This window comes from Crocodylus siamensis, chromosome 14, assembly GCF_052110815.1.
Source record: "Crocodylus siamensis isolate JL-2025a chromosome 14, ASM5211081v1, whole genome shotgun sequence".
NCBI lineage: Eukaryota > Metazoa > Chordata > Crocodylia > Crocodylidae > Crocodylus > Crocodylus siamensis.
Window position 1 is genome coordinate 95,756 of NC_143408.1, and position 25,001 is coordinate 120,756.

Consider the following 25,001-nt stretch of genomic DNA (forward strand, 5'->3'; position numbering starts at 1 on the left):
ATCCATAAGGTGAGTCTGCTAAATTAGTCACTGTTTGGAAAAAAGAACCGTTAATAGATGTTTTGGATTGGGAATCCAGAAAAAAGATGACAAAGCTGATATGGAAATACAGAGCGCCCAAGCGAGGGACTAACAATAGAGGGATGGGGGGTGAGGAGGGGAACGCTTTTACATTCCTATGTGCACAACAAAGATGCCACAAACCAGGGTATTATGCTGTCTCACAAAGACTGCGTTTACAAGTTTCTGTACAGTCTGAAAAGGAAGGAGTCCACTCTTAGCTAGGGTTTATAGGTGGTCTCATAATACGAACAGCTAAAAAGCAAGTGATTGCTGCTGTTTTACATTCCACAGCCACAATCAGTTTACCCAAGTACATAGACAACATCCAAATGCAGCACTAGTGCTTACAAGGCTGTTGAATGGTCACAGCACATTTACTTTTTTTTTTAATTGTCCAATTACTTGTATAATCATCATTACCTCGTGTTGATTTTTTTACCACACACACGCACAAAAAAGATTCTGCAGACAAATGATGTCCCGAGTTACACCAAGGCAACTGCACAGACTTCACACTGGGCTTGTCTACATGTGCCTATTAACTTGCAGCTATAAACTCCAGAGCTTATTGCTTCCGGGCACATGTCTGCATGGGTGCCAGGACTGCAGCACATTGAGCTAGTTCACAGCAGTCCCAGCTGGCAGGGGGGTCAGTCTGCCACCCCAGAGCTGCTCCAGCTGGGCTCACTGTGCTGTGGAGGGGATGGCTGGGACATAAGGGTGCCTCAGTGCAAGGCTAGCCAGCAGGCAGCCCCCACACCAGAGGAGCCTCATGCCCCAGCCAGCTGGGTCAGCATCTATACATGCCCTGCTGTGCACGAAAGGCTCCAGAGTAGTACTTGTATTTACAAGTACTGCCCTGCTGCGGAGTTTATTAGTTTTGTGCACCCTAATAGCAGCGTGCATGTAGACACTGAGATGTTTACTGCACAGTTAATTAGGCAACTGCGGTAAAAGTCTAATGTAGATGCACCCATTGTGTATTAGATTACATTTCCTCTAGCCATGAGAAACAGATACTGACACAGAAAAAGGGGAGAATATGATTTTACTTTTATATTCCAACCTTTCTACCTCTCTACTGCAGTGACAGTGCAGAGATGGACTGAAGTGGACCCTTATTATACTATAGCTTCTTTCGAAAGACTGCTAACTACCCCAGCAGTCATATAGTGCATGCTCAAGTCATTGTCTAAGAACAGCTTACAAACTTGCAATTCTACACTGATGCTGTCACCATGTCTGGGGTCATGTCCCTCTTTTTTCATCACATCTTGTGGAAATTTCCCAATTATTTTACACCAAATGAATGTGAGCTGCATGACTAACTGCATGATTTAGAATATGTTAATATATAGCAACTTACGTAGGTACAATGTGTATTGTCTTCCAACCCTACCATGTCACAATTCTAATTTTAACATTTTCTCAATAACACTTAAATCTCTTACATAACCCTTAAAATTAAGAAAAGAAACAATATGCATGATTGGCAGTTGACATAGTGTGAGTAAATTAACTGTTAAACTTCTTGAACCTGACCTGGTGTGTACTGGGTACAAGATCCACAAAAAAAAGTTAGGCACCTAGCTTGCCTAACAGAATCCCAGCCTCCAGTTATCTGTCTAAGTTCCTTGGAGAATGCGTGGGGAGAACTGTGCACCCAAGATGGCCAGAACACTGAGAAGGAAGCTGTAGCCAGTAGAAAACGTCAAAGATGAATGTGTGAGGTAAAGTTAAGGGCTTCTTGGGTTGTACCGTAGGAACAGGAATATTGACCATGCTTTCCTTAATCTGTGGTTCATACCTGAAAATCGCCTGTGAAAAACTGGTATCAATGAGTTGCACATTCATTGTCTGCCAGTAACACAGACTAAAGTGTCTTCATTCGTATTGTAGAAAGGTTGGAATATAAACCACTTGAGGCTGTCAGGTACCAGGACGTGCCTTGTCAGCCTGGACGCTCTCAGGAAGCTCTTGTTGCTTGGGTACCATGCTCCCATGATCCCAAGGATGCTCCTCCAGCATGTCTCACTCAGGAGCCAGTGGACATATGCAGGTAGAGGTAGCTCTCACTCTCCTTCAGGTGCCTCATGATCTCATCCTGGGTCTCGACAGTGGCGGCTGAGATGGAGTTTCTTTTTCTCCAGTCAATATGCAGTGAGGCACATTTAAGAGTGTTGAAGCAGAGCTGATGTCCAGCATCCCCTGGAGTTTGTCAGACTTGCAAGGAGGACTAGGCTGTCTGTGTAAGCCACATTTTTCTTTTTTTCGAAGAGTTACATAACGTACAATCACGTAACAAGTCCCAAGGTAGTTGACATATTAATAGAATGCGCTGTGCCTTGCACTGACTTGATTTTTTTTTTTAACTAGTGTGTACTGACTGCCTGGCGTGACAGGATCCTTCCCTTTATCACTCCACATTTTAATTTGTAGCTACAAATTTTGTTTTGCAGGTTTAAGTACAATGAAGCCTTATTATTTCTATATAATCAAGACAAAAACAGTTTCACTTTCTTTGAAGCTTTTTATCTCCCTATAACTGGATCTGAATCTCTTACTATATCACCACAACCCCATAGCCATAACCGCAAGGCCACATAGTCCAAGGGTTGTTTTTGGAGATGGTAATGATGCAAGTTATTTTAGAAGCTACAAGCTACATGTTTCAGTTGTGCTTGAAGGAAGGTTGCCTCACTTGAGTTTAAATGTTCTAAAGGAGTCTTGCCTTCAGTATCTACATACCCTTAGCCGAGTTTTTAAAGTCTGCTGTCAGCTCTAACATAAACTAGTTGATTGTCATTATTAATATAAGCAAAAATAACTAGTGTGTTGAGTATGTCATGACAGGGCTGATCTCAAAAGTAGGCAAACTGATTACTTCAAATGCAGTTACCAAGTTCAAAGAAAAGGGTAAAGGAGCGCTAATTACTTCAGTCCACATGGCAGGAATGCTGCTGCTCTTGCACGCCAGTCCCAGCTACTTCCTCCTTTACATGCCATCATCTAATGCTCAAAGACAGGACTGGAAAAGGATGAGAGGTAGAAGGAAGAAAACAGAAGACAGTTCCACAAATCTGGCACAAGAAAAACATTCACTACTGGAGACAAAAGACCCAGAGAATGGGCAGGACAACAAGTTTAGAGAAGCTACAATGTAGCTGTAATTCAGACTCACTCTCTTTTCATCAATCTCTCTGCTAGAGAGATGAAAGCTGAGAAGGCTGTATGGCCTTCTTTTTTTTTTTTTTTTTTTTAATGTGAGTAAATATGTCAACAGTGAGAAAGAAGAATGACTGCTGTGTGTTGCGTGGGTATAATGAATGGGCAGAGGAAGCCACGAAAGGCAGCCAACTCATCTTGCATGCTGTCAGTCGGAGCAAAATCCTTAAGCCCATTATTATTATTGTTATTATTATTAGTTATAATATGGTGGTGCCCAGAGACAAAATGTTACGCACTGTGCTATGCAAACACAGAACTAAACCCATACCCTTCCCTTCGAGAGTTCATACTGACCAGCAGTTTTACTGTTGTGCAAGAGGAAACGCTGCTGGTGAATTCTGAGAAGAATGGCACGGGAAGATTGAAAGGAAGAGGAGACATCCCTGGAACCCATATTTGGAAAATATAAAATACTTTTCCAGAGAAAACCCCCAAAACATAAATTGTGTTTTCAACTATTAAGAACTTAAACTCAGAAAAAAGGGCTATTTACTTAAGAGCATTTTGCACTGTTTCAGTCAAGTTTGTCACTGATCAAGGAGCCTCATCTGTTAACTGGAGGGAATCCAGAGCTTTGAAAGGTTTTCTGTCAGGGCTTGAAAAGCTGCCAGTTTTTTTAATGGAGCCGAGCAGTCTCAGGCCTGTTGTTCTCAGAGAGTTTGAGAGCCAGGGCCGCATGTCAGCAGGAAGCAGAGCCAAGTGGGCTTCCTGAGCGTCTGAGAGAGGAAACACTGTAATAAGCATGGAGGCTGTGGTTAAAAATAACTCTGGTATATAAAGGCTGCAGAGGATCCCCTCTCACTCATACACACTGCTGCCTCTTGGCTGGCTGCTTCGTGCTGATTTCATGCGAGGGAGACACTTTGCTATCTACAGAGAGCAGGTGTTTTTTTTAAGAAAGGAAACAGAAAACCATTTTATGGAGGACTAAAGCCCAAGAATTTAGAGTATCGGACATTTTATATTTTGTTTTCAGAAAGCAATAGCCTAAGTTTCATTTCAAGAAACTTCTTTGTCAGGGTAGAATAAAACTATGCCTAGAACATATATACCTTTCAGAACAGGCGGGAAAGTGCCCCTAATCTTTTTCTATGATCACAAAGAGAAAAACAATCAGGATTGTTCAAATCCCCAGTGGGTGCAGAAAGAGAATATATGTCCTGTACTGCCAGGCTACTGGACCTCACACTGCATCTCTTGCATCGTCTTTTGACTCCTTGTTTGCTTTCAAGTACATAACAGGGGAAAATACTAACTGTGGCTAGTCAACTATTCCTGTACCCAAAATCAATGTTGTGTTATATAAAGAAAGCATGGTCCATTATCAGACAGCACCCTGTCTTCCTTTTTCTCACTACATCTATTTTAGGCATAATCACAACTTCTTTGTCTCTTCTGAATTCCTTTTTTCATTAAACTTACAATGTAAGATACTTCATGTTGGACACTTGGCAAATAAAAACACCATGTCCCATACATGAGCTTGATGCCACTTCCAGAGCAAACTCCGTTCAGGACTCCTTCGCTGCAGCTATATGACAGCATAGGTGGCAAAATCATTCCTTGCAAATTTGTATTTTTATTATTGAAAGGATTTTCCAACATCCATCTTTGTGCTTAATGAAAAAGTTACAAAACTAATTTTAAAAGTTGCACTGCATCAGACTGCACATCTAAAACCCGTTCCTTAAGATGGCAGTAACATATCAGGATTTCAACAGAATTGTCTAGGTCTAGGTTCCCAAAATGTTTCTTATTGCGTACTCCCTTCCAGATTTACCAGCTGCCTGCATACCCCCACCAGCACGTTTTTATATTTTAACCCCTAAAATGCCAGTTATTATTATTATAACAAAAATTAATTCCGCCATTATACAGTTTATTCCATGTACCCTCAGAGATGTCTTGCATATCTCCAGGGGTAAGCGTATCACAGTCTGAGAACCCCTTGTCTAGGAGAACTGGTATTTATCTACTACAGTTCCTATATATGCTGTATCTACTAGAATAGTGGTTCTCAACCATTTTTGTACCAAGACTCATTTGTAAACGTCGATGGCCAGTCCCTGCCCAGTGCTCCTCACTCCTGACCCTCTGCCCTAGCCCCCCCAGTATGTGGGACACGGGGAGCCCCAAGCAGCCCCTTGCAGGCTGGAACTCTGCCAGCCTGCAAGGGAAAAGCCACGCTTTCCCACATTTTTCCTCCTTTAAAGGAGAGTCCATTTGTAAAGTTTGTTGATCCATTTGTAAAGTTTGTTTGCAACCCCTTCCTATATTCTTGTGACCCACTTCTGGGTCATGTTGAGAAAAGCTGTACTAGAGGATCATAAATCCACACTTTGGGTCCATACGATATTAGGATTGTACTGAAACTGGCTCTTCTAGAGTTCAAGAGAAGTGGATGCTATACCCATGAATGGTAAGTATATTTTCAGAGATGTATAAATAAAGGAGTTAATGATTCCCGTTCGTGACTTAATAATATTTTCTACAGGCTATTTTTCTGCACTTAATCAGCAACTGAAAAATCTAAGTGCCTTACAATGAGATGCACAAAAATGGAAACCAGTGGTCTGAAAAACAACAGCTGACCCTAAATGTGCCACTGCAGTTTCAAAATCTAAATTGTAATATGACAAATGATCACATTAAAAAAGGAACCTATACAGTTTTGGATGCTTCAGCGATTAGCATCTAAACAAAACTTCAGGGTACAGGAAGACAAATGAGATCAGCTACTCTATATGCAGAGTATAATCTGTCATGTAAAGATACCCATCTTCCTCTCACTGGCTAATTCACCAGGCTCTGATTCATACTTCCATGTATTCAGATAGAAAAAGTCATTCCTAGTGGCAGGCTATGCCATTTAACAGTGTCACACTTGATGAAATTCGTGCTCCAACATTTCCCATTACTTAACTCCAGATACACAGGACATATGACTAATAAATAATACAGGTGCAGTACAAAGAAGGTATTTTATAAATGGAAACTTAATGTGTACTCAACACCCCAAACATGCTTTTCCCCACCTTAATATATAAATGGTCAATAAACATACTTCTACTAGCTAAAGATGTAAGCTAGAAGCCTTCTTCATGTTGGTGAAAAACATCCTCAGTTTTAACCACATTCCCAGTGATGGCTATGTAGCAATCTAAATCCCCCCCATGCATACTTCCATTCTAAAAGATTCAATGTCTATGTTTCTCACACTCAAAGCTATATGAATGTCAGCTCACGGTTTTCACACATATTTCTGGATAACTCCTTACCTTATGTACAGTTAACAGTATCTCTGTCATGCACTTGTCCTCTAGCCAACAGCAGAGTGGCTGGGGGCTGTATGTGCCCCAGGCTCTGCACCATTCGAGCCACATGCTTTGGGGGCCACATGCCACACAGGTGTCTGCCATGCAAGCTCCCTGTGCCCTGCCTCAACAACCCTGGCTGGCCAGCCACTGCAGCAGCAGGAACAATGAGGAGAGCGGTGGCCACGCTAATTTAACCTCTCCCTGCCAAGGCTGGATGCAGCCCACAGGCTGTCAGTTGGACAGCTCTGCAGACATATTCAGGCTAGAATAAGGTGCCAAACTTTAAAAGTAAAGGCAACTAAACAATAGAACAATTTAACTTGAGTTGTGGGGAATTCTCCACCACTGGAAATCTTTAAATCAAGACTGGATGACATTCCAAAAGATACACTCAGTCTAGTTCAACCATGGGCTTTGGACCTGAAGCAGGAAATAATATAAGGGTGAGCAACACAGCATTATACAGAAGCCTGGACTACTGTACTTGATATCTATTCATGTATAAATTAAAGCAAAAGTGCCTGCACGGGGTTTTTTATTCATTGCAAAATTCATTAACCAGCCATCTAATAACCTACTGGTGCCACTCTTGTTAAGACAGCACCTGAACAGTTTTCACCTGTAGGACTGCAGCAACTTCTCAATCTACTGATACTTGTACATTGGCCAGTAAGTGCATAAAATAAAAAAGTCTTCTGTGTTGGCCTTTTCACAGAGTCAATTGACAAGGAAGGGTAAAAGCAGTATCTGATGTTACTCTATTTACATAAACTGAAAACACTGCAAATAAATCTAGACCAAAGATTAGAGACTCCTGTCTATGGCACTTTGGGAAGAAAGCTCAGAAGTACCCGGGACAGAGGGCTTGAGTCTCAGCACAGCCAGTCTAGCATCTTCCACAAGTACTTATTCAATACGCACAGTTTCAAACTGTTTTCTTAAAGTAGGGGTGTAAGTCAATGTTATCACAGTCATTTGATATACAGTTGAAGAAACCTGCAATACATCTGTCCCTTTTATAAAACACAGGAACAGACAAGCTATGTTGCCAGTGCTGTTGTTTTACACTAAACAAGAAATGGTATGTAATGGTAATGACTCTGTGCTTATTTAACTGGCAACTGTATCATTCTACAGGATTGCTACACCCTCTCTTCTCTGAGAAAGGAGCTTTCTTGTTTAAGTTCTGACAACTCAGAATGCTCTGCTGAGAGCTGCTGGCTTGGAAACCATCACCTATGAACCCAGCTACAACATTCAGTACCGCTGAATTCTCTTTCCACATTTGTAGCTTTGGTTCATTAATTCAAATTCAGTCTTAATTACAGTCTACTTAAAGAATGATCAAATATTTATCTTTGATGTCAAGAAACAGGTCAGCACCAGTCCTAGAAAATCAATATAACCTGCAGCCTTTGAAAATCTGCATCTTGTGACCTGTTCTCTGAAAAGGACACCCACGCATCACCCACTGGCACTCTATTTAGAGAAGATTAAAGAACCCGCTCCAGCTCCTTTCTATTCTAACCTCACACAAACTACTTTCACATACCAGCCAGTGTAGCTTGGCTGACTACAGCAGCATTACTACCGATTTACACTGGTGTAAAGCGAGACCAGAACCAAACCCTTCATTTAAATGTTTATTTGAAAAAAAGATTTATAAAGAAGAAACCGTGCCACTGTTTCCACATAACAATGATGGAGCAAGAAGAACATCTGGGCAAAGTGTTACCAGGGTCATACAGAACTAATGTAGTGACTCAAGAGAAAATCATCCTCACAGGATTAATAAACTGCCAATGTTTTAGCTTATCAGATCCACTTCTTTCTACAAAAAAGAAACTAAAGTTAGAGAGCTGACTTTCACCTATCAAACCTGCTTTTTTCCCTTTAATAAAGGGAAGAGTACACGATACAGTGAAGTGACACAGTACTGCAAACTTACATGCACTTCGAGCACTTACTGGAGAAAAGCATCTGGCTAAAACTTTACAGTTTGGTTTTCACTGTCGGTTGAATACCCTAGTAACAAAATATTTTGTTGTAGCAGTTGATGAAATCACAAAAATATAAATTGCCAAAGTCACTCAGGGTGTGTTATCATGGGAACACTCACATTCATTCAGAATTCATCAGAGGACACTTTGTTGGCTGACTCATGGAACCATATATATGTATATTCTGTACATTTATGTACATTTTATGTGGAAAACAGTTTACATTAACGGATTACACAAGTGTGACATTACACTGCTGTGAGTCATACATGTTTGTGTACTTTGTTACCACGCGTTCAGTGCATCGATTCTACTCCATTCCCAGACAGCTGGATACTCCTCCTGTCTATCCTGCAGATTTGCAGAATAAAATGTGTGCGCATTATTAAACTGCATTTATTTTTAGTAACGCGTACTTATTAAAACAGTCAGTAACTAACAACAGTAACCTATTACCCTGAGAGGACTGCTTCCAGGGACCAGCAGTTCTGGGGAAATGTCCCCAGAGTACAGACTCTGACACTTCATCAGGGACCAGAGAAGAATGTTTGTTCACACTAATTCACCTTGCCCCTTCCCACCAAGTTGTGAATACCTACAAGTGGGAGCTGCTCCCAAACATCCTTCTGCCAACGCAGCGACCTGGGGAGCCGGCGCAGACAGCTGCAGTCCGGTGGCAAGTCACTGTTTTCCCGTTGAGGGCTGCCCGTACAGACCCCTGCTCTTGGACCAGGGGCAACACAGAATGGATTCCCCAGTGTGCAGGTCTGAGGAGCTCAGTGCAGCTCCCACTAAGGGAGCATTCAATCTCTGGGTCAAGATGAGAGGCAAGGTGAAGCCGCGCAGCCCAGGCATGGCAGCCCTGCGAGGAGCGCTCGCCACCCAGCTTGGGCCTCCGCCGCGACTGTCCGGCGCCTGGTAGAACGGGACCCCGGCGGCCTTGGGGGTTCCTACCCCGCACCTCCCCTCGCCCTTGGCAAGACTCAGGTCTTCAGGACCAGGACCGAGCCCGCTTACACCCCCGAGGCCCAGCATCTTGGGGACGCTGCTGCCAGCCGAGGAACAAGTGAGGGCCAGGGCATCCCAGCTCGTGGCTGTCCTCAGGGAAAGCCGCACCAAGGCGGCGGGGGCCACGCTCCGCCCGCGGGGCCCGGCTGCCGCGGAGGGAGCCGGAGGCGGGAGCGGGACCCCCGAGGGCGCTCCGCGCTAGCCCGGGGAGGGGGCGGGCCCCGCGCGCGCGGGAGCAGCCGCCGCCGTCTCCTTTTATACTGGGGCTAAATTTAGGCTGCGCCCGGCTCGCCGCGCCGCCCCGTCCGGGACGCGTTTCCTCTGCTCCTGCAATTGGCTCGGCGGCGGCCGCGGCCGCGTTATAAGGGGGGAGGCCGGCACGGCGCCGCTCGCAGCCGAGCCGCGACCATGGCGCTGAGCGACACCGTCCTGCCCTCCTTCGCCACCTTCGCCAGCCCCTGCCGGGACAAAGCCTTCCACGCAGTGAGTGTCGGCCGGGCTCCGCGGGGCGGCTGGGGGGGGGCCCGGGCGGGGCGGGGTCGCACTTCGGTACCGTGAATACTCCTTCAAACGCACCTGGGGCCGGGCCGGGCCGGGGCGGGGCCGCGCGACAGAGATGGAGCAACCTGGGATCCTGTCCCCGGAGCACTAACGCTCTCTCCTCCCTCCCTCAGCGGTGGAAGTGTGACCTGGACGGCAAGGCCCCTGCCAACAGCTGCGCCGTGCTGGACATGCGGCAAGGGCCAGGCAGCCGGTCCCCTCCCAAAGAGGACGAAGATCTCAACAATGTTTTGGAACTTATTCTCTCCATGGGCAACGACAACTTCAGCCAGAACTCGCCCACTGGGGACTACCCCTTGGCACAGACAGAGCCCAGTAACTTCTACCAGACAAACCCGCCTTCTGGATGCTACAGTTCCCTGGAGGAAGGCAGCCCGCCTCCTTACAACCCCAGCCTCATGCCAGAGATGATCAGGTCAGACATGGACTCAAACTTCTGCCCCCCCCACAACATCCATGGACGGTTTTTCATGGCACCCAGCTTCGGGAGCCCCCAGTTTGTGGAGAACATTAAGCCAGAACCTGACATGGACAATTATGGGCCCATCCTGGGCCTTGTACCCCAGACCTGTCCAAAGATCAAGCAAGAAGGCAACGCAACCTGCATGATGGCCTACGAGCAGGCAAGGATGGCCAGCTCGCCCCAAATCCCAGGTGCAGAAACACCCCCCCTGAGCCCCACTGACCTCATGGTAACTGACTGCCAAGCTCAAAGGATCTGCCATTCCTCAATGTCATTCCAGCAAACCTATCACCCCACCACAGGCTTCCATCCTCACCACAGCCACCTCCAGTACCAGAGCACCTCCCAGTTTGGCTTGTTTGAGGACACAGTGCCTTTGCAACCCTCAGCCCCAAGAGGTATGCTCACCCCTCCTTCCTCTCCCCTGGAGCTGTTGGACTCCAAGCCAAAAAGAGGGCGCCGGTCCTGGCCCAGGAAGCGGACAGCCACGCACACATGCACCTATGCTGGCTGTGGAAAAACCTACACCAAGAGTTCTCACCTGAAGGCCCATCTCCGAACGCACACAGGTAAATGCAGCCTGATACTCAGTTACTTGAGAGAGCCCGGGGAATTCCCAGCTACACGGGCTAGTAAACTACTGCCTCAAAACAAAACAACCCACTGCATGTGCAAGAAGGACCCCAAGGCGAGTGAAAGACTAACTTTCTAGTGCCTGTAAGCTGCATGGGTATCAAGTCATAGTCTGAGATACTAATCCTGTAACATCTGGGAGATGTCTGTATCTTTGCCAAAGCTTTCCAGCTATAGCTATTACTGTGGTAACTGCCTCCCAGTCTCTCTCTCTCTCTGTCCTCCCACCCCCACAAATGCTACAGTCCAGGCAGAAAGTTTCCTTAAGCCAGGGAAGGGAGACCTGGTAGTGCAGCTTACTTAGCCTAGGAGCCACTTGGGTTCTGTTGTGATGGCCTTGGTAAAAGGAAGTTTTAAATATGATCCAAATCTAAATATAAAATGATAAGATGAGTGGGAGAGCTGCCTGCATGTGGGAGGACAATGCTGAGTCACTGTGTGATTTCTCCCAACAGGTGAGAAGCCCTATCACTGTAACTGGGACGGCTGCGGCTGGAAGTTTGCTCGCTCTGATGAGCTGACCCGTCACTACCGCAAGCACACAGGCCACCGTCCCTTCCAGTGCCACCTCTGCGACAGGGCTTTCTCCAGGTCAGACCATCTGGCTCTGCACATGAAAAGGCATATGTAGCCACAGGGTCTCTGAACTGCGTAACAGAGGATGGACATTATTTAACTGCTCAGGTGCAGAATCATTAAAAGGAGCAGTAGCTGGTACTACTTAGGGAGGCAACAAGGCTCTAGCAATGGATGCTAAAGTTTAACTCGACTCAAGGAGGTTTAGCCTGGCATCTCCTAAAGAGATTTAAAGGAACTTTATCAGTGTGACTGTCCATCCCGTGCAGGGGAACATGGCTTATTTATAGGGCTACTGTGACGGGTGAACTCAACAAAACTCCATACAGATGGTATAGATGAAGCTGTAAATACTGTATCTCTGATTGTAATTGCTCAATCCATAAGCTTTAGGACAATGTTTGTATGGAAACTGCCTGAAGTTGACCCTAGATGGAATTAAACGAATGTTACTGTCTCTGTTTGTTAGATCTCAGTTGAGAGCATGGCTACGAAAAACACTCCTCTTGTCAGATTATTTCTTTCACAGGTGCAATAATATTCTTGTCTGCCATGATCTACACTAGAAGTACAGGGCTTGATGTCTTGTAAGAAAATAACCTATTTTACTATTTTTTTATATAATGTAAATAATTTTATACAAGGAGAAATATTGTAATGTATTATGTACATAGAAGACAAATGGGTATTTTTTGCCTATTTCGGTTTTTATAAAAGTAGTAATTTTAAAATGTTCAAAAACATTTCAACTTTTTAATAAAATTAAATGTTTAATGCATGTGGTTGCGTCCTCACTTGATAAGCTATTTTAATCCTTCTCAACAGCTGGATTTGCAGCCACTTGGGAATATTTTAAATTACTAAAAGGAATAAAAGAACATTGACAAATCTCCATCTAAGATTTTGTTATATAAAAAAGACAAAATTAGATGCACAACTTAATAAAAAGCTACATCTGAATCTGTCTTGCATTAAAAAAATAGTGAAGTATTTCACATTCAAAATACACTTCCTAAAAGTAGTTGTTTAGGCAAAAAGTAAGCAACACTGTAATTTCAGTCTGATTTCTAGTTTATGCTGGACTATTTTAATAGCATCCTTAATGTTTTCCAGATGCAGTTTCAGTTTTGCCAAGAGCATGTGGGTTTTTACTATAAATTTAAACGCTGCATTTTTGTAATTACAGTGGCTTATTTTAAGGCATCCTTTCTACATAAATTACCCTTGCTTGCTCTTAAGAGTTCAGTGCAAAATCCCAAGACCAGTAGTGAAATGTTAACCACCGTTTTCCCCCTTCCTTTCTGCAGAATTCTCCCGCACAATTACGATAAAATTCTTCATAGCTCATTCCTAAAACTAAGATTCACTTAGCAATTAAAGATTACAAGAGTTACTAAACACCACCACAGTTCTGGAGCCAGATCACTCACTCGGCTGTGCTTAGATATTGGCACTGATTTCAGACAAAATGGATATTTGCAAAAAGCATGAAACAAAAATGCTGCACGTTAAATCTAAACAGCTGTAAGTGAACAGAATCTGGGCCATTTTTTTTAATGTATGCAGTTACTCTCAAGTGATACTGGGCAGCTTTAACTTTTACAACATCCATCTGTAATTGGGTACTGGCACCACTGGAGTAAAAGTACAATACTTATTAGTATACAGATTTAGGAAACTACTCTTAACCATTTTTGCACTCAAAGATTTATATATAATAAGTAATTAGAAGGTTTTTTTCTGACTTTACAAGTAATAACACACTTTAATTAAATCAACAAGGAAATATTTAAAGTAATTGCAAATACAGCTATTCTGTGAAATCAAAGGCTGCAGTTGCTCATGTGGAGCAGATGTATTTTGAGCTGCTAATCAGTGACACGGAAGAATGAGTTCTACATTTCACTTTTACAGCTCTTTCAAAGTGAAATATAAAGGGGATTTAGTATTTCTTCGTTATAAACAAAAAGGAGTTCGTTTGCCAGAAACAATTGCACAATAATTCCAGAAAGTGACGATGACTTAAAGATGTTCTAAAATTATTACACCCGTTGTTGCAATAGTTCTAGGTATTTCCTCCTCTTTCCCCACAGACTATCATTTCATATCTCAGAATGTCCACTGGCATTGACAGCCTCCAGAGCATGATTTTAGCATTCAGTGCTTAATCATCTTCCCCTACTGAACTAGATTGCCTTTCTTTCTCCTGAACATTTTAAAATGTTCTTTTAAAGTCCTGTGTTGCAATACTGCAACCAGTTCCTGCGTTACACCTACTTAAAAACCCACCCGAGATAAAGGACCAATGCAGGTCTTACTTCTGCCATGCTTGCAAGACTTGTGCTCAGGAGTATGCTTCACCCTAATGACCCTCAAGATAACTGCCATTTTGGTATGTCTTTATAAAGTACCACTTTATAAAGCCCCGCCTTCCCCCCCACAAGATATATGGGTATGCAACGCCTGTACAAGGTTCATTTGTACCTTGGAAGCCACACCTTACTGCACAGAACTATGCCCCTATACATGGTTTTGCACTGTTCAAAAAGGCGCTGGACTGAGACTGAGAATCTCTAGCCCTTCTGGCCATGTTCTGTGCAGCCTGGCCGTGACTACCACTGTAGGTGACAGATAAAAATGGCAGTTAGAGCCATCGCTCTATAATAGTCCTCTGAATTTTGGATCTGAGTGACCATGTTACATACAGCCCCCACACTGTGCACAGAACCTCTAGAGAACTCTGTTCTGTGGCATGTGTGGGAAGGGCGAGATGAAATGCTGATCTTTAGCTGAACTTGGTCCTTTCTACAGACACAAAGGGGTTGGAGGGGAAGATACCTGCCATCTGTAAGTTATACTGTGAAACTTTACAAGATTATAACAAAATGAAAATAAAAATCTACGTGCACTGTTCACTGATTGAAAAAGAGTTCACAATGTTCAGAGACTTTATTTTAAGGAAACACCACACCACAGCACGCCCAGAGGTCCTTGTGTACACACAGTTTTCTGAAAAGCTGGAATCAAGTAATCAGCCGCTAACAGCCTTATGACCAATATGATTTGAACTATTATGAACATCAGTGACCGTTTCTGTGTGGTCTGCATAGGAGATGGCAGGTCCAGTTTCTAAACGGTCCTGAAGTAGAGGGCAGCACTGAGGATCGTCTTCCTGTATCCTTTTAAGACTAGCAGATGATTTGTGCAAGAAATAACTGCCTTATGCTTGGTGCACGTCATGATTATTGTACTCTCAAGAAGATGCTAAGACACAGTCATGTATCCATGACTCACACCTAACCTGACGCATCTCTTTGACTGTAAAGAAACCCCTCCATCTAATGGACAGTTTCTAACTGAAACTCCAGTCCTATTTGGGGGCGGGGATTAGTAGTAGCATCCAGTCATGGGGGGTAGCTTTTCTTCCCCACATCTCCTCCCCGGCTCTAGCACCTGCATTCATCCTGCATTTGTTTTTGACATGCTACAAAAATTAGTCAAACGGGCTAAAAGGAAATGCGAAGACTGTTGTAAACAAGGTTCACACACACTCTTAGAAGATACCACAGCGATGGGCAAACCGTGCACCACGACCGACCAGACGAGACCGAGCAGGCCAGCTTTTAACCCTGGCAACTCCGGCACAGGGCCGCTCTGCTGCGGAGCAGTCACTGCGCACTTCCACGTTCCTCAGCCGAGGGTCGCTTTGCCGCCGGCTGGCGAAGGGCCCTCTGCTGACTTCAAAAGCCTCGCCTCAAGGGGACTCGCAATGAGCCGCCTCCGACGCCCTGCTCCGGCGGCAACGAGCCGGGTCAGGCTGGCCGGGCGGCCGGGCCTCCCTCCTGGGCGGCAGGGGACACCCCCGGCGCAGCACCCACCGCTGTCACCACCCCGGGCCCGAGCGGCCTCTGGCCTCGCACTTCGGTCTCGGCCTCCACCGCGAGGTGCTCGCCCGTGCCCCCCGGGCACCAACCCCCGGCAGTTGCAGCGCCCCCCCTTTCCCTGGTCTGTGGTGATTGACGGGGCTGAGGCGCGGCGCGGTCCCGGGGCCTGCCCCCGCCGCCGGGCCTGGGCCTTACCCGGGGCCTGCTCCCGCCGCTGCTCGCCTGGCGTCCGCCGTTTCGCCCACGGAGCCGGCGCCGTTCCTGAGGCCCCGGCCCCGCGTTGCCCTCGCGCCCGGCAGGGGGCGGCGCTGCTTCCCGCGGGGCGGGGCGGATGCGCGTGGGCCTGGAGCCGCCGCCACGAGGCGCTGCCGCTGCCGAGGGGCGCCCGCCAGTTCCGGACGACGCGCGGTTGTGGCCCACGGGCGCTGAGGAGCCCGGGCAGGGCAGCGGGGGTGACGCCTGGCGGCCGGGCCGGCCCGGCTCTCACGCGGGTCTTTGTGGGAGCAGCGGAGGAGCCGGCCCGGCCCGGCCGGAGCAAGTCTCACTACCCAGGGACCGGGGCCGTTTCCGCGCCGAGCGGGTCTCGCCCGCCCGCCCGCTGGGGAGGGCGCCGCCGCCCCCGTTGTTCGGCCGGTGGCTCTGCAAGGGCCGGGCCCGTCGGAGGCGGCAGCCCCGGCACGGAAACTGTCGAGCTTCTTCTGTCCAGGCAGTGTCAGCGCCCGCCCACGAACGTGCTTCATCTGTATGTACAGGTGACATTTCTAAACCAAGGGAACCAGGATACAATTGCAGAACTGCTCTAGCAGGACAGCAAAATATTTTTGTGGGTTTTTTATCTTGCTTGAAGAAACAGATAAGGCATTCTTAGAAACACTGACAATCTGAATTCCTGAGCAAAATGATCTTGGTACAGAAGCTCTTCCTAAAAAGGTTCCTTTTAAGAGGCCTTAATAAACCTCCTTCTGTTGGTCCATACTCGAAAGCAAGATTAATGGAAACCTAGAGACCAAAAGCAGTGTTGCTGATAGCAAAGGGAGGTGCAGAAACACAGATGGGAAAGGCTGAAGCCTCCATGAACAATGTTATAACATCAACAAATACGTGTTTTCTTCTGATTCAAACATCAATCAGTTTATGTCCCATATTAGGTGCCACAAAAACAATGCCTAGCACAAAGGAAGAAGTTGCAAACATTTTGTTTTTAAGTGATTAAGATCAAAACAGTGTCTACTGGGCAGGATGCTGGGTGACTTTTCTCATGTACTCCCCTGGAGAGGATTTTTTGATACCTGTGCATTGCAACTGCACTATTATTTCTGTATCTGCAGGGAGGAATAAAGCTTAGGCCTGGTCTATAAGCACCCACTCCCCTGTCCCTGCCACCCACTCAATTGTGGGACAGGCTGCCAGAGAAGGTGCAAGCCCTCAGCAACTGTGCAAGCACATCCTGCAAAAGTGCCAGCTATTGCTGGGGTGCAGCCAGCAGAAGTCCTGGGACTTGTATGTACGCCTTGCTCAGGGGTGGAGTCCTTTGATGCCAGAAAGCAGAGTTCTGCTGCCACAGAAGCTCTTTGGGTGTGTGGACACTGTGTTTTGTCAGCAGAACTGGAGTTTATTTCTGCTGCCAAATCTCCATAGTATAAACTAGGCCATGGTGGGGTCTGGCACTACCAACAATATTGGGCACCAGCTAGGGATGGGAATTTCATAGAGTTGCATGATCTTCCCTAATTCATCATGGTTATATGTTGAGATTAGGAGCTGGGTATTCAGCTGGGCACATCCATCCACTCATTAATGCGCTTTAGGATAACATGCATTAAATGTAGTACCTCCATTGTGAGGTACTAGAAAAAGGCCCGTTAGCCTATTTTAATGCACGTTAGCTAAAAAGCATGGTTTAATGTGCATTAAAGTGCAAGTGTAGACATGCCTAGTTAAACCCAGGATGGTACTTGTCCACTTTCTCCTGAAAGTTTTGTCTTAAATTAAGTAAGACAAAATCCTTCCTCTTCTCTCCCAAAAACCCAAACTGAGAATGTGTCTGGAGAATAATTTCAAAAACAGCAGATGCAGCCCGTTGCAATCATCTGTTGTTAACATACCACTATACTTCATCAAGTCTATGGCAGAAATGAGTCAAATCAAAATGAATGAAGTAGAATCTTCTTGCAGTTCAGTGTTTCCATTTGGCCAAAGAGTTATTCTCTTTAACCCCTCCCTATGTTAATTCCCTACATATTTAACATTTTGGCGCACAGACTGTTTCTGTAAAGGGTGTGGTATGGGATCTTCAAAGTAAAGAGCAAGTCAAGCGCGTTTTGCAGAAATGGGAGACTGAGAGGGAAGAACAGTATGAACAGGCCAACAGCCCAAAAAAATATACAGCAGAAATACATCATTCTAAATAGGATTCAAAATTTTGACCCAAAGCAAAGTTTGTGAAATCAGAGACAAAAAAAAGAAAAGAAAGAAAATTAAAAACTGTTAGTCTCAGAGCTCCAAAAAGTAATCTTTTCCATTTATTATATTAAACAATAACATTTCTCTTATATTAAACACGTATTGGGTTAAAATTAAAATATTTTTTCAATGCGTTATGATATTTAAAGGATAAATATAAATATAATCATGTACATATTTGGACAGATTAGTGACTTTTAGGTAAATGCTGCAACTTCCACTTTGTTTTCATGGTTTTAAGCTGTAACTTCCGTCAGAATCATATTAAGTGGATCATTAAAGGAACACAGCATAATCAGGATTCTGTCAGTGGAGGGAACTGTATACATTAAGTTATTTAAATTTTTAAACTGAGGCATTGACAACTTGGTCTTTTATTTCTAAATCTTTTAACTAAAAAGAACAGTATCTTAACTGATAAAAGGCAGACAAAACTCTTTGGGTAGAGGCAATAAATACCTTTTATTAGACTGACTAAATAGTAGCAAAAAAAAATATCTCTTTGCAAGGTTTTGGGCCCAAACACCCTTCCCCACAGGTACAGGAGAATTCAAAGATAGTAAAAGTTCTCCCAGGTAAAAATGAAACTTCATCTTGCACAGGGGAGGTACAAGACAGTAGGGCTCCCCTGGGTATAACAGTCCATTTTAAAAGAGGTTGCTCTGTAAGTGTGCAAAGCAGGCATTTCTATCTGGGAGAACTTTTACAATCTTTGAATTCTCCTGTGCCTGAGGAAGGGCGTTTGGGCCTGAAAGCTTGCAAAGAAAGATTTTTTTTGCTATTATTTAGTTGATCTAATAAAAGATATCGCCTCTACCCCAAGAGTTTTGTCTCCCTATGCTTTTACACCAACACTGCTAAAACCAATATCCTAACTGATAAAACAGATTTATCAATGAATATTAGAAGAGTTAATTGGTTCAATCCTAAAACAAAACCTTAAGGATTCCAACATATTCAAACCAGAATTTTCACCAGTATTTCCTTACTCAAAAAAAAGGTAAATATGTTCGTTGTGAATAGGAAATTAGCAGAAAAGGATGCAACGAATATGTAACTATTGACTGTACTGGCACTGAAATAGCTTGCAATAAACCAGTGAGTTTATTACTGCAGAACAAAACAAATAGTTATCATTTTGTTATAATTTATTCTGCAACATTGAGATTATATAGAAATTTTGTTTCTAAGAGGCAGGAATAAGTTAAGTGGAAAAAATGGAATGAAATTCCTAGATGAGGGAGGTGTTGGTTCTGAACATTTGGACTGAAATGCCGTACGATTAGAGTCCGCAGGTCAATTTTTTCTTAATGGAAAATTATTCAAGGAAAAAAAAAAGAAAGTAAACCCAAAAAGATTACAAGAATAATCAAAGGAAAGTACAGTGCCTTTTAGCAAAGCCAGAGATGACAAAATCATTTTGACTAAGTGTTGTACTATCACAGATCATTCTTGGAATTTGCTAGATAAAACAAAATACAGCAGGGGCTCAGGACTTACCCCGCGTAAAAATAATTAAACCAGAAACCTCATAAGAAGAACTTTGATATAAAGAGTCTCAAACAGCAACAGTGTGAGAGTGCCAAGACTTCCCTTACCAGTGTCTGTTCCAGTTGGTAGAATGACTGGCAGTCTCTACAAAAACAACAAAAACATTTTGAACTTAAAAAAAAAAAAATATCAATAATCTCATGTGGGAAACATGTATACACTGATCTAGCGAGGAATATACAGGTAATTCAGTATCTGTGTCTGATGAGTGCAGAATTTGTAGAAGTCCAGTTTCATTGGAATAAGTAGTCTTTTCTGTTTTAAGATGCTGTATTTATATGCTGTATAGCGTTGCTCTGTTATTTAATGGTTGCTAAGTCACTCAGCTCTGACTGTACTTCAAATGTGCAGGTGAATATATTACAACATCTATACGCTAGTACAGAAGTCTAGCAAACTTCTCTGCGGTTATTTAGTGTACTGCATAGTCTAATAGTTTTTCCAAGTAGAAAGAAACAGCTACATTTTTATTTTCAAAAGCAGCAACATTGGACAGTAACTTCTCTTAAGGCAAAAACTTAGATGGAAATAGAGAAAAAGCACAGTTCAAGCCCACAAGAGAATGACTGTGCAACGCATGTGGGAGATGAGAGACTATAAAAAGAAGTCTTCCTCAATGCCCATAAAAGCCAATAATGTTTTAATTGAAAGCTAGTAAAAAACCTTGCCTAATCTCCCCAAAAAAGGAGAGAGATGACAGCACTAAACAAGTATATTGTATGAGATCAGAAATGGCCATTAAGTGGAAGTAGACACTACAGGACCACAAAGACAATGTAAATTTCAATCCTAACTTGATTATATATATCTGAGATACCAGTCAAGTTTCTTGTCCATTTGGGCAACTTCACACACACTTTTTCAAACTAACAAAGAATTATTGGAAATTGTAACATTTTTTTTTAAGTTCACCAGAATTTTAAAATTCTAACCACAGTAGCACAATTTCCATGTACATAAAGAAAAATGGACATAAACATACACTTCTTAAATACAGACTATACATATAATTATATACTACATATTCATTGCGTGTGTGAATGTACACATACGCACACTTTATATACAGAGCATATAACTGCTGCAATATATAGACATATGTTTAGTATATACACACACACACACACACTATAATTATGTAATGCATTGTACTGTATATATACATAAATGGTATATCTTACAATGTATACATACGTTATATATTTTGTATACTGATCTGCCCAAACTGAAATAAGTCTATTTTGTGGTATGAATTTCTGCATTCTGGAGAATAAAAGGAAGATCAGCGTCTTCCAATGTTTTTTGTTGGGTTTTTTTTTTGCCTTAGGAGAACAAGTGTAGTAACTTAAAACAATGGATAATAAGGGTAACCAAGAATGAAGGTAACATTTTTGCTTTCTACAAGGGAAAATTATTTTAGATGGCATTACACAGAGATCTTAAGAGAGTTTCCTAGACTTCAATCTTATAAAATCTTCCCCCTGTCCTCCCGAATGAAAGCCATCTCAGATAAGCCTAGAGCTAATGGACATCTGAGATTGTACATGGATTATTTACATATTCCTGTTCCATTAATTTGATTGATCATTTGTTACTGGATCATTCTTACTAGTATTTGGCTGACCAAATCTCTACCTGAGAAGGGAAGATTAAAGTTTTTATTTAGTATTTTAGATCAAGTCACTCTTTTAACTTCACGATGACTGTCTTGAAAAACATTATCTCATTATCTCTGAAATAATAAAGCTATAAAAGATTTCAGAGACTTGGTAACTTCGAAAATGTCATGCTGTTTAGCTCACGTCTCATATGTGATATTGTCTGAAAAGTGATCCAGAAATAGCAATCCTTTATAAACTGGCTTTGCAGGTAAGGTTTAGATTTGAGCAGAAGAGAAAAGTGTCATTTCACACCCCCACCCCCATTCCCTTTTTCTACAACAAGATTCGGGCTTTAAGGCAAATCCTGCGACTTTCACTCCTCAGGCCTGTTGTACTCCAGAAGTGATGCTTTTATTCCCTGGATGGCAGGGGAGAAGAATTCACCTTCTAAGGATGGATAATGAAGAAGCACTGTCAACTTGAAGCAGGTGTTTTGACCCTGGAGTCAGAGGCAAGTGTGGTTGACAATATATTGGAGGAGAGATGAAAGAGGGAATTATTATAGACAACAGCATCCATAATAAAAGTCTGTTAACTGTAAAGGGAGAAGGAGGAAGAACAACAGTATTGTAATGCAGCTATAAATCCCAAGCAATGTTCTTCTCTTTGTATTTACCCAGTGCTTTCAAAGGGGACTCACTGCAATTCCTTTGAAGCAGCATTAGATTTTTCAGCTACATGAGGAATGGAAAAACCCTGTTAAGGTAGAAATAGCTAATGAAAATGAAAAAAAAATCCATGTTTCATATACACAAATAATTCTACTAACTATCCTGCATTCTAATCACATGTTCCCCCATCTATTTAGAGTGTGAGATGTGTAAAAAACACCAAGTCAAATGAAAAATTGTATGTATGCAGGACAGAACAATGCAAGGAAAGACTAAATAACAACACTGAATACAACAACAAAACTGCACAAACAGTTCATTCAGAGACACGGAGCAACTATCTTTGCTAAGCAAAAGTGAAAGAGGTGCGACTGAACTATAAGATGGGCTGAGAAAAGGAATATAGGGTATTTTAAAACTTCAAAAAAATTAAATCACTATATAGTAGGACTGATGTTTACTGTGTGTTCTATATTGATCCTCCTTTCTTTGTAAAAACAAAACAAAAAAACAAGAACAAAAAAAAGGTATTACTTCTGCTACAAGCAGGCCCAATTTGCTCTTGTCAAGTTTTAAGTGCTGTGGCTGAATGGAAAGAACAATATTACAAATCTTTAAAAAGTAGACTTGATAACTTAGTATCTTATAGTATACTTTACAGGAAAATGGTTTTGGTTGGAAGGGACTTAAGTCAGATTCTCCATGTATAGTAGAATTATCTCCTGTTGTATTCAGGGCAGCTCATTATATCAAATACGAAACTGCAGATAGTTACACGTAAAGCCCAACAGCATGTGTACTAATATTAAGACCAACAGCATGTGTACTAATATTAAGAGGAGTTACACTCACATTCAGAACGGTGCCTCCCTGAAATGGACTTCAATTTTGTCAAATTTATGGTCCAAAGACCAAAATATTAACGTATCTCAATTTACAATCTATTTGCAACACAAATGCAATATCATCCTGAGACAACTAATGTTTCATTACATCTCCAGGGCTGAGGGCTGCTCATCAGAAAAAAAAAAATTGATTCTCATTTCTGTATAAAGAAAACATCCAGAATAAGGCAATTAGGGGAGGATTATTTTGATAGGATAAATAGGCACTAACATCACTGTAAAAGGAAAAATAAAATCATGAAGCAGACACACAAAAATGTAAACACATTACAGAAGATGAAGAAATACCACATTCTCTAGCAAACAGAATGCGTACCCAGACTTCCAGAGATTCACAATGTTGTTACCTACCCAAGTTGTATAATGTACAGAATTGGGGCTGCAAATAGATATACAACTTAAGGACATTTTGAAAAACTGGCCTTAGATAACTATTACATTTACAAATAAAACCATATTACTTGGCAAGGGCAACCAAAACATTAAGACTTCTGTCATAATCATGAAAAGCAGTTCCTATAACTAAAGAAAAGAAGAGTAGGACTCGTTTTATATACCTGTAACACAAACCACACACTGCATTACTTCTACATTCTGCACGTGTCCTGCCTACTGAACTTTATAAGTCAATATAAAAGCTAGACATAGTGGCTTAATTAGCACTATCAGTGGAATAGCCTGTCTTTTGAGGCCAATACGTTGTATTAGTATTTTGTAACTTTTGCACTAATAGCTAATAATTTCATCTGGCAAATACAATCTGCCTAAACTGGGCCCAATTGAAATTAAAAGAGCTTCTATACAGTAGTTGCATATCTAAGTAAAGGGATTCAAGAATTATACTATTTAAAAATACAGCTACACAATGAAGCACTTCTGAGGTAGAGACTGTAACATAGTCAATTGGATAATACAAATAATCGTTTTCTATTCTGCCTGTTGAAGCAAATGAAGGTAAATTAAAGTTACATGAAAGATTACAGTTCAAGATCAGGTTTAAAAGTATTAAAATTACCCAATCTAACACAAAAAGAATTCCAAAATACTACTGTTCCTGTAAGTCATCCTTCCCAATGAGTAAAGGTATATTTTATCCTATGGTTTTCTACTTGAATCATCCTTTGTCCAATTTACCATATCAGGATCTCTCCCCTCTTCTATACTGCCAGCTACAAAAACTAAATCTCAGTGCAAATAATCAAGAACAAATATTCACTCTCATAGGCTTTGAATTCAGAATATTTTGTGGGACTTAATCTAAGTCAATTTTGTTTGTATGGATCTAATGTACAAATAATCCATTTTTTTTCTCATAAGATACGGCATCTCTCATTGGTAAAACGGAAAAATCTTACAGAATTTGCTCTCAAGACTTTGAGCTAGATGGCTTTTATACTCATTGGCCTACAATGAATAATTAAATGCAAGAAAGATAACTGAAAGTAAGTATGTGTGCGTCTTTAAACATACTCTATGACTTGTTTTCTATAAATCTTCCTACTGCAGCCTCAAACTATGGCAATGGAATTCAGGTAATAAAAGCCAGATTCATGAATTGCAGCCTACTGTGTGCAATATTGGCTGCGTTATAAAGAAACTTTGTTTTCAGTACCGTAGGATCATACATAAATTTTCTTACAAGCAGTAACTTTTATCTAGAAAGTATAATACAATTTTATACAGTGCATTTTCTGTGCATTATGTACTTGAAAAGCCACACAGAGCCCAGTCTGCTAAAACCAATCAGTCTTGTTATGCTGTGACTTTAAGGTGACTTGAATTACTTCACAATGTAAAACAAGAATTTAGTATTTTTATTTAAAAAAAAATACCCCTCCCCCCAAAACAAACAAACAAACCAACCAAAAAACAAAAAACCCAAAACTTTTAAAGGATTTCACTTGGTCGAGATGAAACCAGAGACCTGCATTTAAGAGTCTGGCATATCCGCCTTACTGAGTGCGATAGCCAATTCAAGATCTTCCTGTTCTTGTCTTCGTAATCGAGCTAGCCTCTCCTGCTCCGCTTTCTCACTCTCTCGCTTTGCCCATGCCAGCTGTTGCTCCTCATTTCCAAA

The 25,001-nt window shown here is 42.5% G+C and overlaps 3 protein-coding genes across 7 annotated transcripts in view; 1 reads left to right on the forward strand and 2 right to left on the reverse strand.

Annotated features, from left to right (window-relative positions):
* The window catches only part of LOC149853017 (uncharacterized), a 41,325-nt gene extending 24,186 nt beyond the window's left edge, over positions 1–17,139 (reverse strand). For both annotated transcript variants that reach the window (XR_016439171.1, XM_090027616.1), the window contains exon 1: positions 15,929–17,139. Coding sequence is in view for 1 of the 2 variants with exons in the window: in XM_090027616.1 (XP_089883742.1) it covers positions 15,929–16,473 (545 nt within the window). In the remaining variant the exon portion in view is untranslated. The remainder of the gene's footprint in view (positions 1–15,928) is intronic.
* On the forward strand, positions 9,942–12,627 carry KLF2 (KLF transcription factor 2). Its single transcript, XM_090027826.1, has 3 exons — positions 9,942–10,099; positions 10,291–11,209; positions 11,729–12,627. The coding sequence occupies exons 1-3, from the start codon at positions 10,025–10,027 to the stop codon at positions 11,902–11,904; spliced, it is 1,170 nt and encodes a 389-aa protein (XP_089883952.1). The 5' UTR covers positions 9,942–10,024; the 3' UTR covers positions 11,905–12,627.
* Positions 17,140–18,242: 1,103 nt separating the features above from the next.
* The window catches only part of EPS15L1 (epidermal growth factor receptor pathway substrate 15 like 1), a 60,446-nt gene continuing 53,687 nt past the window's right edge, over positions 18,243–25,001 (reverse strand). For 3 of the 4 annotated variants that reach the window (XM_090026735.1, XM_090026734.1, XM_090026738.1), the window contains one exon: positions 18,243–25,001. In XM_090026735.1, the coding sequence (XP_089882861.1) occupies positions 24,855–25,001 (147 nt within the window). In that variant the 3' untranslated portion in view covers positions 18,243–24,854. The other variant, XM_090026737.1, reaches the window with a different exon arrangement.

Bases quoted from the DNA above. Each gene is read 5' to 3' on its own strand.
- KLF2 (XM_090027826.1), top strand. From the start codon at position 10,025: ATGGCGCTGAGCGACACCGTCCTGCCCTCCTTCGCCACCTTCGCCAGC. The intron at 10,100-10,290 runs GTGAGTGTCGGC...TCCCTCCCTCAG, and splicing joins GGGACAAAGCCTTCCACGCA to CGGTGGAAGTGTGACCTGGA. The intron at 11,210-11,728 runs GTAAATGCAGCC...TTCTCCCAACAG, and splicing joins CCATCTCCGAACGCACACAG to GTGAGAAGCCCTATCACTGT.